Genomic DNA, 12,500 nt, shown 5'->3' on the forward strand with positions numbered 1-12,500 from the left:
AAATCATCATGCAAAAGCATTTGACCTCCTACCTGCAGGCTCCTCTTCCGTGACAATGATTTGGCCAGTCCAGGGAGCAGAAGTACCTGCGAACATGTAGTAGATCAGTGCAGACACATTGTCAGTCCTGCGATTTTCTGTGAGCTAAATGTTTTCTATATTTTGCTCCAGTGCTAAAACTAATGCCCAAACTACATCTTTTATTCTTCAAAATCCTTAAATATGTTTAAGAGTGTTTGTGCATCGGATGCTTTGACCGGATTCACGAAACAGTCAAATTCCTCTCTGTGTCAACTACCTCTCATGCGGGCGCGGTCAGCTGGGTCCATTGCAGCCACCGGCTCCGAGACTCTGGATGGGCGGCTTATGCCACTTTTGTTTACAGCGCGCACACGGAAGATATAAGAGCGCCCCTCGACCAAACCAGTGACGGGGAATCGGGCAAACTTCACCGGGGTGTCATTGCACTGAATCCAGTGAGTGGTTCCGACCTCACACCTGTGCGTAAACATTAAAATATTAGTATGTCACATTCAGACTTTAGATTTTATTTCAAACACCTAAAGACTACTTGTCAGTCATGTTATCACCAATATTGTGTTGCCTTATTCCTCTGACATTCACTTGAGAAAGAGTTTTATGTTTTGCATTGATAGCTCATTCTGTGGTGTCTATCCAGTTTAGCTTTGGAGGTTAGAGTAGCAGGAAGCGACACATTGACCAACCTGTCCACAAAGTAGCCCAGGATGGAGCTGCCACCATCAACAGCTGGCTGCTTCCATGCTACAATGATATAATCCTTGTTAGCATCCAAACAGCGCACATCCAGAGGGGCTGCAGGAGCTCCTTCGACCTCAGCATCAGCATCTAACAGATACAAGAAGAATCTCATCAGGACAGTATGAGTGCGCTCTCTGAACGTGCACGTTCTATTGTTTTATTCAGGTTTATTTCTGCAATAAATTGACAGGATGTTTGATTTATAGCGAGTGGACCATGTGGGTGAACTGTGCAGCTGCAGGGTTCAATGCCAGGAATATTTCAGGTCAAGCAGGAGGACAGAATTAGCACAAGGCTGCGCTGAAGGGAAAAGGGATAAAAGAGGTGACTTTTAAATAAAGCAAACATGCCTGTCATCTCTAGGTAAAGTCAGGACACTAAGGAAAGAGACAAAGGTTTTAGAATAGAGAGACAGATTTATTTTAAACTGGATATGTGGGGGAATAAAGTCTGGAATTTACAACCTTGTAGATTGTAAAATTAAACATTCACTTTGTGTTTGTTTTTTATTTTGGTTGTTCATTGGCTCACACAGCTATCCAGAGAGCACTGAAATGAAACTGTTGTTCCTCCTTAAAGCAGATATTTACAGGATGTGTCTGAGCTCACAGCCAAACTCCTTCCAGATTTGAGCTCTCTAAGAATAGCATGGCTGCAGCCATGAACGTATAGTGTTTTGTTGTGGAGACTGTACCTGAATTCTTCTTCTTTACCAAATGACCCTGAACTATAACAGAAGAATGAGCAGGATATTTTTCAGCCTCCTCATACTTAGCATGGTTCCTATGTAGAAGCTGAAGCTTCAAAGGTCAGATTGTCTCTGAAGGCAGCAAAGATAAGCTCTGGTGACCTATTTTTCCATGCTATTTAAACAGATGCCAGAGAGTTGCCACTCAGTGGTGTATCTATTAGAGATATCCTATTTAAAACCATCACTAACATCCAAACACTTTGACTTTTAGATGCCATTGCATCATCGGGTGCCAGGGTTTAATCTATTGTGACTTTGATCTAGATCTGATAGGCTTTAAAAACATTTTTTAAGGAAGTCCACTTGCCTAATGTAAAAGAACTGCAGTAGAAATATCTATGTGAACACATCTTAGATATATAACATTAGTTTTTATAATTTTACTAATATACTAAATCTTGTGTGATGTATGAAGGTTGGTCAGCTGGACCATGAATGAGTCAGAGCTTAGCTAGTTTAGACTCAAAACTCAAACCTGGATCTGAATTATTAAGGTTATTTGGACAAAACAGCTGAGATTAAAGCTGGAGGATATTTTTGCGCATGCTCTGTGAATCTGTGCATGTGTGCCAGATTCAGCTGGCAGCATAGGACCAAACAAATGGTATGTTTACAGATGAAGATAAAGCCTAATTTCTAAATCAGTCAAAAGATAATCTGAATAGAATAATTATGACTTAATGACAAGAAACCGTTCAGCGAGGATGTACCTACCTCTGACAAAGACGTAGGCTGAGTAGGTCTCATATCCAGACTTGGTGGTGACGCGCAGGGTGTAGAGGCCCTCGTCTTCTTTGTTCAGGTGCGTGAGTGTCAGGGTGGCTCGATCTCCGCTCCAGTGCATGTGAGTCCATTTGGAGGGAGACAGCAGAACATCTGGAGTGCAGGCCAATAAGTATTAGCAAGGTAAGAAGTAAACATATTACAGTACAGAGAACAACTGATTTAAATCTACAAGAACTGTACATTACGGGCATTGTTCAGTATCACAGTAAGTCTTCCTACCATTTCTGTACCACTCCACCTCTGGCTGGTAGCGATGCAGGGCAGGGTAGATGATGACTGTACACCCCAGACTCATGGTCTCGCCCTCCCTTCCAAACGATACACCGAATTTATCAACAATGTGAGTCTGGAAGGTGATGCCGTACTCGGACACTGGGCCGACTATACAAAAGGATGTGACAACAAAGTCTGAGCTCTGGCTGGTATCATTATTAAACAGTTTACACACACACACACACACACACACACAAACACACACAAATATATATATGAAGAATCTCACAAATTCAGACTACTGAGATTGAATTAAGTGGAACTACAGGTGTTGCACACATCAACTATCAAAGTTTTGCACCCAGATGGAAAATGGTGGAAAAGTGAGCGTGTATAAGATGTAAAAGGATAAAGGGCAAAAACACAAATACAGACCAAAAGGGGGACTCTGAAACTTCACTGCAGCTCTCACAAAAACAACTGCTGAAATAATTCACGTTTTCATGCATTAAAAAACATTAGTACATTTTTGCACACTTACTATCTGCAGTTTAATTAGACTATTATGAATGTTACTGTGGATTTTTCTATTCAGACAAAAACGGCCATGCTTGGAGAAAATCATTTTCAGACCACACTCCTGACACCCTGTTACCTTCAGTAATGGCCCCTGCATTGTCAAAAAAGCAACAACAAAAATGTTAATGCAATAGCGCCCATTGTTCTTCTCCGAACATCCCACCACCCTGCTCCCCACTGGGGTTAGTTAGATTTATAACACAGCTGTTTACTATGCTGTGCTTTTAAATCCATTTGGACTCACTGGACGAGTGTTCCATCAATCATGTTGCAGGCATCTGTTTCATTAGTAAAAAGCTGTATGGTACATGCCCAGTTACACACCATGGAAAAAAATGGCAATCAGAAGGAAAAAATCTGTGTTTTCCCAGTGATTGCTTTGCTTTTCTTTTAATGTCAAAAACTGATTGCAAGTAGTTGTAGTGGCCAACTGGACTCTGATTGTAATTAGCTGATGTGAATTTTTGTGTAAGTAGAAGGCAATAGATATACAAATTTCAAAGAACTTTTCTTCCACACTGTGTTTTTCGTTCTGTCTCCTCCCCCTCAGCCCTAACTGGTTGAGGCAGATGGCTCCCTGAGCCTCGGTTTGCTGGAGGATTCTTCCTGTTGAAAGGGAGTTTTTCCTTGTCACTCTCGCCAAATGCTTGCTTATAGAGTAGTGTTTTCTGGTGGTTGGGATTCTCTCTTCATTATTGTAGGGCCTTTACCTTGCAATATAAAGAGCATTGAATCGACTGCTGTTGTGATTTGGCACTATATAAATAAAACTGAATTACACTCATTTGAAAAATGGTAACTAATTTGTGATTTTCGCTGATGTATCGGTTAATTGCTATGTTATCAAAAGCAGATTGCATTCAAATACCAGCTTGATACTTCACTGCAGACTAATAGCAGACTGATTTTATCTTATTGCTGTTTGGATGCACCAACCTTGCTTTAAATACAACTGACCACGAGTGTTTTAACAGGCCTGATCGTCATGTTCATAACCACCATTTCAAAAGCAGCAAGATCACAAGTTCATTGCACATAATTCCAGTCATTTTGGCCGTGCCAAGATCTCCACCCACTGTTTTCTGTAGCGTAACTGTTGCATCATTTTTTTTCCAAAGACTGGAGGAGACCAAAACACAGCTCCAATGAAAGGACTTTATAAAAGAAGATAAATGTTGTTCAGAATCCACTTATTTGCTAGTATAGCAATTTGCTGTTTACGGTCTTTATTGACATATTTTACTTTCCAGTGGCCTGAAAAAAGTTCATTCATGAATTAAAACTGGCAGTAAATTCCAACTTACGCCTGGGTGCTGGCAGGAACTCATCCATTTCACCTTTGAACCCTATGAAGAACAGCAGGAGGTACTTTTAATACATTTCACATTTACAGATTGTTGTATGACTTTATCACACTGATGGACAGAATATTTGTTTTCATTTCACACACATGCAAATTTAAGTTGTCACACACTAATTTTAAACAGTTAATTAGGAAAATATAATTACTCTTGAGGTTTTTTTTTTATATGTTTTTGATGATCATGAGCATATTGGCATTAGCTGTGGAATTGGGTGAAACCTACTCTTGACAACAACGGAGGCAAATGCAGACAGCTCTCCCTGGGAGTTCATGGCAGAGACACGATACTGAGCTGTATCATCAAAATCACATCTGAAAGAGGAGAGCATCAGCTGATCAATGTCCATGATATGCACATGTTCGGTGTACTGTGTTAAGGATTCATGTGCACGGTGCCCCTCCCCCCAGCTCAACCTAATTCCTTTCAGCCATGTAAATAATACCAACTATGTGAGCCCAACTGTAAAACGTTCCATCACTCCTGGCCAGGAATACTCTGGCAAAAAATAGACACGCTGGTGATGTCACACGCATTAGGTGTTGTGGCTTTCTGTACATGAAGTGATCCGATGTGTGACGTGCCGACAGACTAGCAAGAAAGGTTAACTAATTTGATGGATAAGCAGTAGTTTAAAAAAGAATAAATAAAGTAAAGCAGTTTTACGACACTTTTCCTCCCTGGATGTTTTAATTTAAGAAAATGCAATTTCAACAGCACATCATAGGTTTTCTATGTGATAAAGAAATGCTGCTTTGGGATTAAACTGTAAGAGATAAATGTATAAAATTACAGAAAACACACAGATATAGGCTGTCCTAAATGTCCTCCAGTTTTGGTGATTTGGTGAGTGAAGTTTCTACTATTTAATTAGCCTGCACTAGACAGTATTTGTGTATGTCTTCTACGCTCATAAAGTTTAAGAGTACAGCTCGCTAACTGAACCTGCTAGCGTTAGCAGCATTTTTAGCTTGCGCCAAATGATGGAACAGCTAAAAGCATTATTAAACAGGCCATGTTATTAGATAAACATTTTAACATTGTCCACTAAATGAAACAGATATCCGTTAAACTGAGTAGCAGCTTGTAGTAGTGGTTGAATTTATATTTTAAGCTGCATGTAATCTTAATGCTAGTGAATTGTTGTGCTACAAGTGATCAAACGTGAAGTTCAGCTCAGAGATGGGGTGCATCTGATGAGAAGGGCTGCGAAATTGCGTAGACTATCTTCTACATAATACGTCTACATCTACTATCTTAGACTACCTATCTTTAGACCACCTCTTTGTTATCAGGGGAAAAGGATTTCTCAGTTATCTGGCTCCCAGGCCTCTACTGCGCTACACATCAAGACCCTGGGCCTGTAGATTAAGTCACTTACACATAGGTCCATATATGGCTGAATGCTGAATCCAGGGCAAGATGCCTACTTTAAAAAATAACACTCAGTTTAAAGAATCCTAAATTTCAAAGTAAATATTTTAATTTTAACAAAGTATTTTTAATACATATACTACAAACTGAGGCCCAAGGAACAGCAGTGTCAACCTATCATATTTTGCCCCCAACAAACTTCTTTATGTCAACCCAATTTTGTGTCAGTCACTGGAAAACAGTAAAGATACTTTATTTTCAGTATGTAATCATAACAAGTTGTTTGACTAATATATTTTATCTTAATGTCTAACATCTTAACTTCCATGATGTTCTGGTTAAGTTTTTAAGTTAAACTTAATATACAAAGCTGTAGTATAGCACTATTTGGGATTCACAAGTTGCATGAAAATACCCTGCCTTCTTTCAAAGGCCTCACTGGAAAATCTTCAAGGTGATGACATGTATTGACATTAATTTATGGCATAAAATGTATGTGGATATCTACTTTAAGTACCATGGATGGGAGAAACGACCTACTTGTTAATCTCCAGTGAGTGCACGCTGTATCTGCTCTCAATTTTGTACTTGCCAGGGTTGGCAAGCGGATCAAGCGCCACATTGTTTTTGTACCTTGAAAGACAAAAAAAGTTTGAAAAGAATAAAACAAAATCAAGCGAGGAAACATTAAAAACTAGATGGATCTAGATGGAATGGATAAAGATCATTTTTTGAAAGAACAGAGAGGAAAGACATAAGATCATGTAGTTGGTGACCTACCAGACGACCCGTGGGTCGGGCCACCCACTGACAGTGCAGTGCAGCCGCACACACTGTTTCTCCCACACAGTGTGGGAGCGCGGTTTAATCACAAACTCTGGGGCGTGCATCAGGCTGTCTTCGTTCATACGCTTGAAGTGTTCCTCGTGTTCATGGATCTAAAGATAGAGCAAATCACTCAGGACAGTTTTTACCTTCTACCAACCACAAACTGCTCCACATTTACCATTTTCTTGTAGATACATTTAAATAAAACTAACCCATCTACTTTAGATATTATCTTCACACATTACAACTGTAAGGATGTGTTCTTCCTTAGTCCTGTGAAAAGATGAGGTGTTGAGGTCTTGTCTGTTTGCTCGCTATCCAGTATCTCAACACATAATACCACCAATGAGACACTGCTTCCCTCTGTCCGAAGAAACGTGATCTCCTGAAGAATTTGTCACCAAGTAGTAAGGCTGTGCGGCAGGGGAGGCATATAAATGCAGTGAGGGGGTAAGTGTGGTTTTTCATGATGCTCATTGAATGGCTGGGTACCAATTCACATAATCATCCAGGCACATAAATAACTTTCTTGTGTAAGGGGTAGTAATAACAACCACTTAGCCACAGACACTTTACATTCCCAAGCACTGATGCAATCAACCATGGTCAGTTTTGCTACAATAAATAAATATTGTTGTGCTTTGTGGCCTGATATTGGCATTAGAATATGGATTCATTGTGATATTATAATAGAGGATGATCTACTATGATCCCACAAGTAATGAGCAATAAAAGCACAATATATAAGCACAGATGAGTGGTGCAGATGATTCATTTGGATTAAGCATACTTCACCTATCTTGACTTCAGGCCTCAGTTTTAGAGTTTCTTTGGAAAACCTTTTAACTAACAGCCTAAATCTTTTTTTCCTTTTTTTAATCACATTATGTCAATAAAATGTAACTCAAAAAAATGGAAATGTTATACTTAATTGTTACTCAGTAGTTTAAGGACTACTTCACCACTACCCCATGTTTCCTCTGTTATGCCAAGCAATGCGAAGAGAAGAATAATTAGCAGTTATTCAGTAGTTACTCATTACTTAACCACTATTTAACCATTAACTACCATTTTTGTGTTCTCTTAAGTAAGTAATATTAGCTTATAATTATCTAAGCAGAATTACAGAATTATTCACTAATATTCTCCCCAGCGACTGAGATGGCTGTACTGTGATTACAAAAGTACAAAAACAAATTGGGATGTCCTAAAGTTTACTGTAACATCACAAATACATAATGCTCATTTGTGATATCAAAGCTAACGCCTAGCTTATACTTGGACAGCTTCTTGGTGCATTCTAATGTAAATTCTCTAAAGATGTCAACGTGGTCACAAAAAGTGGGCAGGCATATAGACGTCCGCATAGACCCTTGCACTCACCATTTGATGATGAAATTTGCATCACTCTGACCAGAGTGGACCCGAGTGGGCCCTAGCAGACTAACAGAAAGTATAATCCAGGCTCAAGAAACATTTTTCTGGGCTTTTGCAAAAAATATGTGCCATTATAATGCCACACAGGCATTTCTTTGACCCACGATACACTCTATGACCCTGTTATGGACTATGATATGTGCCTTAAATATGAGAAGTGAGTCTGTAATGTCAAGAAGAAGACTGAAGTATGCAGGTTTTTGCAAGCGCATACAAACAACCAAACAGACCAAACCTAAGACCCGTTTCTGTGATGTAAAATTCTAAGCAGTTCTCCATGTTTGCTTTAAAACTTTAAAGAACAGCACGGCTGCCCTGTGTGATCTCAAAACAGTGAGAACTGACCCTTTTATTCAGAGTGATGCGCTCAGCCGACTCGCGCATGGTCTCCTTCCTGGAGATGAGCTCAGACCTCTCCATCTCCAGGCCACTGGTGAACAAATCCCTGCGGGCCATGTATGCAGCAGTGTCTCTCACTCTTGCTTCCTCTGTATCTGAAAGTCCTGTAGCAAACTCTTGACTAGGAGGCAGCAAAGCAGAGCCAGGGATGGACGTGAAAGCAAGGCATGTTGTTAAAACTTTAGGCTGTTGAAAAGCAATCTTGGATTTCCAGTTCTACATAGTGGGATAGTTATTACCTGCCCCTGAAGATAGGCACTACATAGCCGATGATTTGGTTGTCTTTATCCACAGCCAAGTAAGTTGGCTTGGCTCTCTTGGGTGAGGGGCTTAGTCTGCTCTCCTCCAGGCCAGAGTGCGAAGACACGTTAAGTCTGAGACATACAGAATACCATCAGCCCGGCACACAGCCAGACAGTGCAACTAACAACAACAGAAAAATGTGGGGACAAAGCCAAGGTCAAGGGTGGATGAGATGTGGATTAAAATTCAGTTGGAAAGTAGTGGAGATGGTTTAGTTGTAATTATTTTTTACAGCTTTGCACACCTCAGTTATTAAGTTTTCAACATCTATAACAACCATATGATGTGAAAGACAATACTGACACCGCTGACGACCACTAAAAGCAGCCAGTATTCGGTCATTAACAGATGAGTGTCCTTCATCTATGATGGTATCTCAGTGCATACCAAAATGTGAAACCCAACTGTCCTACTGACTTCCATACTACATTTCATGTTTCTCTAAGAAAGAGTTAGGGCAAGGTGAGAAATCCATCTTTAGTTTACGTAGAGCGTGCACGCAATCAGTGGCCCAGTGGCCTAATGGATAAGGCATCAGCCTCCGGAGCTGGGGATTGTGGGTTCAAGTCCCACCTGGGTCGTAATCTTGTTCTGTAAGGTTTATGCTAGAATGATTTATTACTGACAAACTGCTTTAAAGTGTCTTTCAGGAAATGACTGTGGCTCATAGGGTGAAATATCCTGATGTAGGTAAGGAAATCTATCCAGTGTCAACACTGTCTCTAGCTTTGAATAGTTTTTGAGGATTCACAGAATGGCATAGCAAGAAGGGCTGACTATCTGAGTCAGTGTCCCTTTACCTCTGACCATTTCCAAGATTTTAATTGGAAAATCTCATAGAATTTGAGAGGGTGTGATATGAAGATTATCCCATATTACAAGAAACTCCTATAACCACATAAATGCAATCCTATCTTTGCCATAAAAGCAATGCTCCCTGCCTCCCCTCAGCACTGATCTGGGGTCTGGTGAGCTGCCTGAAGGGAAAGATGAGATAGTAAAATCTAAGCCCTCTGATGTGTTCACACTCTCCAGGCCAGAGTATTTAAGGATTTGCCAGATACCCTAATAGATAGGCTCACTATGGGAGCTTTGGTATTCCCTGGATAGAAAGCTCAATATACTCCAAACTTTAAATGTCAGGAAATGTGAACTGATGACAAATCAGCAGCTCATGAACAGCTATCCTTATGCCTCTTAAAAATAAAGAGAAGCTGCCAAGTTTCCCACACTCACTAATTAAAAAGATTCACGACACAGTGGATGAGTTTTCAAACGGACAAGACTGATAAACTATCTCTTCTTATTTTCATCCTAGTATGATACACAGGTCAAGATGCTATTTCAGTCAATTTATATAGCATATAGCTCTAATATAACATAACGTTACATCCTTTCTAACGACTGCCATTCCTCTAAAGGTGACAGAAATTCCTGTAGCCCTTTTAGACACATTACTGTGTTAAAGGTAAGACTTGGTCAACATGCATGAAAACACAAAGGACATCTGTCAGGCTACATGCACAGGGCTTCATGCAGGACTCAAAGCTGTTTTCAATCCTCAGGTGTGTTTGAGGGGCGATCAAGGTGAAAGAAAACTCATGGGGGAGTAAGATGGTTACTTGGTGTCAAGGAAAGACGATCCCAGAGTTGTGTCAGGGAGGTGATCTCACAAGGGTGATGGAGGTGAACTTGATCAGCTGGGGTGGGGTAGGTGTTAGGGAAGTAGTAGGACTTTCCTGTCATAAAGAAAAAGGATTGATGAAGTTGATCCACCTCCCTTTCCTTCTCCTTACCCCCTGCTCCTGGTGGCGGCAGAGGCGCTGCCGCTAGCACTGTATCTGCTGCTGGCTTGGTACTGACTCACTTTAGACTGAGTCTCCTTGCTACGGTAGCCGCGGTCATAGTGGAGATGGTGCTTCTGGTAGAACGGTATAGATCCAGACATGCTGCAGGCCGCTCCTCGCACGAGCCCTGAGTTTCCGAGTTTCTTCCTGTCTATCTGCTTGTCTGTCAGGTTAGTTAGTGGTCAAGAGCATGTGGATTCACTGTCAATACAGGGTAGGTTCATAGCAAGCTTTTTGACTCTTTTTGCTGAACATAAATAGCTAATCTAATTGTCATAGTGGAAAAAAATTAGACTGTACTAAGTGTACTACAGGTATGATGGCCAAAAACTACCAATAGTTTCTTGATCAACAAAGACAGTTTAAGGGAACCATCATAAAACCTTTCAAATCAAACCTGCAACATCAGCTACAAAGACATGATATACAGTTTCAGGCAATCAGGCACTTTCTCGGCATGCTTACACAGACATATGCAACAACTACAACCTTGCATATCACATCTTACCCCCAAAGTAGTCACTTACTCTGGACAAACTCTCTCAATTCTAAGCTTTAAATGAAAAGATGGTCCAACTCCACACACTCTTAAGTTTGATATCCCAAGCAAACCCGCAGGTAGGCACGCACACGGCTGCGGTCTACACAACAAAAATAATGTTGGCCTTACTCAGAGTCCAAGCAGCAGTCACAGCCTTTTATGGTGAGAGTGGAGATAAATATAGCTAGGAGCAGAGCTGGGGGGCAAGTCAACTCCCATAGTGCAAAACATTTATGGGTGCAGGTCTCTGCCAGTGGGCTTGATATGCAGGTAAATACAAGGCTAGTGTTTGGAGTTTAAATTGCCAATTAATGTCAAGGTTAAATTGTTAATATCACTTTTAGTGTTGCATTAAATCTATATAATTTTTTTTTACATGTTTTGTATTTATGAATGCTGCTTATTTATATTTGTCATTTTTAAATTTATTTATATATTTACTACCACTTTTTTTTTTAAAATTGAAATTGTGCCACACCACCAAAGCACCTCATTAACCAGCTTTTCCTCGAGGCCAAGCTTCCCCAGAGGTTCCCAAGGTTTTTCAGTATTCTTTAGTCAGTGTCTGATATCTTCTAATTTTATTTTAAGTCTGTTAAGACTGTGATGGCTCATAGCCAAAAGTGTGGCATTGCTGGTTGGCCTCCAGCAGCTTTTTATCTTGGCTTTTGACTGTAGCGGTCTCAGCTGTGACCGTTGCTAACTTTAGCAATGCTATTGTCATGCTCATTGCATACAACAAATGCCAGTTAATGTCTCTTTGTCACTCTCTCTTTCAGTGTCACTGTCATTTGGAGAAGTGCATGAGTGTCTCCTCTTGGTCACTCTGCTCATAACAGCTACTAAGAAGGTCAAATAAATAAAACTCAGAATCCAGCGGCTAATATAGCACATAAACATAAACTAACATGTTTCTATTTACATGCAAATATAGTGAGCTTTACGTCATTTGGCCAGTGGAGATAATTTGAGCTCTATCTGTGTTTGGACTTTGTTCTGGAATTTGACTTCAGGTCAAACATCTGACAATTTCCATGGCAAAAATATCATGTCAGTGGGCACTTCAGGGGCTTTTGTTCTGACCATTCTTTCCTTTTTGGCTCTCACTCATCAGTGTTCAACATAATACGGTCAGCAATCAGCATGACAGCATACCTTAAACATTATGGCAGCAACATGAAGTGTGAGCCTATTAAAAGAGATAAGCCCACCTCTGTACACTGAGGGAGCTAATACAAGACATTAAGCAGGGTCACAGTACTTCATTCTGTCTAATGAAAATAGCTTACCCACTAAACAAG

The 12,500-nt window shown here is 40.4% G+C and overlaps 1 protein-coding gene and 1 non-coding gene across 4 annotated transcripts in view; one reads left to right on the forward strand and one right to left on the reverse strand.

The window, feature by feature from the left end:
• The window catches only part of myom1b (myomesin 1b), a 29,706-nt gene extending 18,414 nt beyond the window's left edge, over positions 1–11,292 (reverse strand). For 2 of the 3 annotated variants that reach the window (XM_084939537.1, XM_084939536.1), the window contains exons 1-14: positions 11,186–11,292; positions 10,608–10,821; positions 8,748–8,882; positions 8,455–8,629; positions 6,625–6,782; positions 6,385–6,477; positions 4,696–4,784; positions 4,414–4,455; positions 3,186–3,200; positions 2,537–2,698; positions 2,246–2,407; positions 726–867; positions 299–498; positions 33–86 (exon numbers count right to left, since the gene is read on the reverse strand). In XM_084939537.1, the coding sequence (XP_084795663.1) occupies positions 33–86; positions 299–498; positions 726–867; positions 2,246–2,407; positions 2,537–2,698; positions 3,186–3,200; positions 4,414–4,455; positions 4,696–4,784; positions 6,385–6,477; positions 6,625–6,782; positions 8,455–8,629; positions 8,748–8,882; positions 10,608–10,759 (1,579 nt within the window). In that variant the 5' untranslated portion in view covers positions 10,760–10,821; positions 11,186–11,292. Of the gene's footprint in view, positions 1–32; positions 87–298; positions 499–725; positions 868–2,245; positions 2,408–2,536; positions 2,699–3,185; positions 3,201–4,413; positions 4,456–4,695; positions 4,785–6,384; positions 6,478–6,624; positions 6,783–8,454; positions 8,630–8,747; positions 8,883–10,607; positions 10,822–11,166 lie in introns of all 3 variants that reach the window. The other variant, XM_084939535.1, reaches the window with a different exon arrangement.
• Positions 9,320–9,392, forward strand: trnar-ccg (transfer RNA arginine (anticodon CCG)). Its single transcript has one exon. It is a non-coding gene; the product is annotated as a tRNA-Arg (tRNA).
• Positions 11,293–12,500: the final 1,208 nt, after the last annotated feature.

The sequence above is a fragment of the Perissodus microlepis genome, chromosome 9 (assembly GCF_051167445.1).
Source record: "Perissodus microlepis isolate ML-2025 ecotype Zambia chromosome 9, ASM5116744v1, whole genome shotgun sequence".
Classification (NCBI taxonomy): domain Eukaryota; kingdom Metazoa; phylum Chordata; class Actinopteri; order Cichliformes; family Cichlidae; genus Perissodus; species Perissodus microlepis.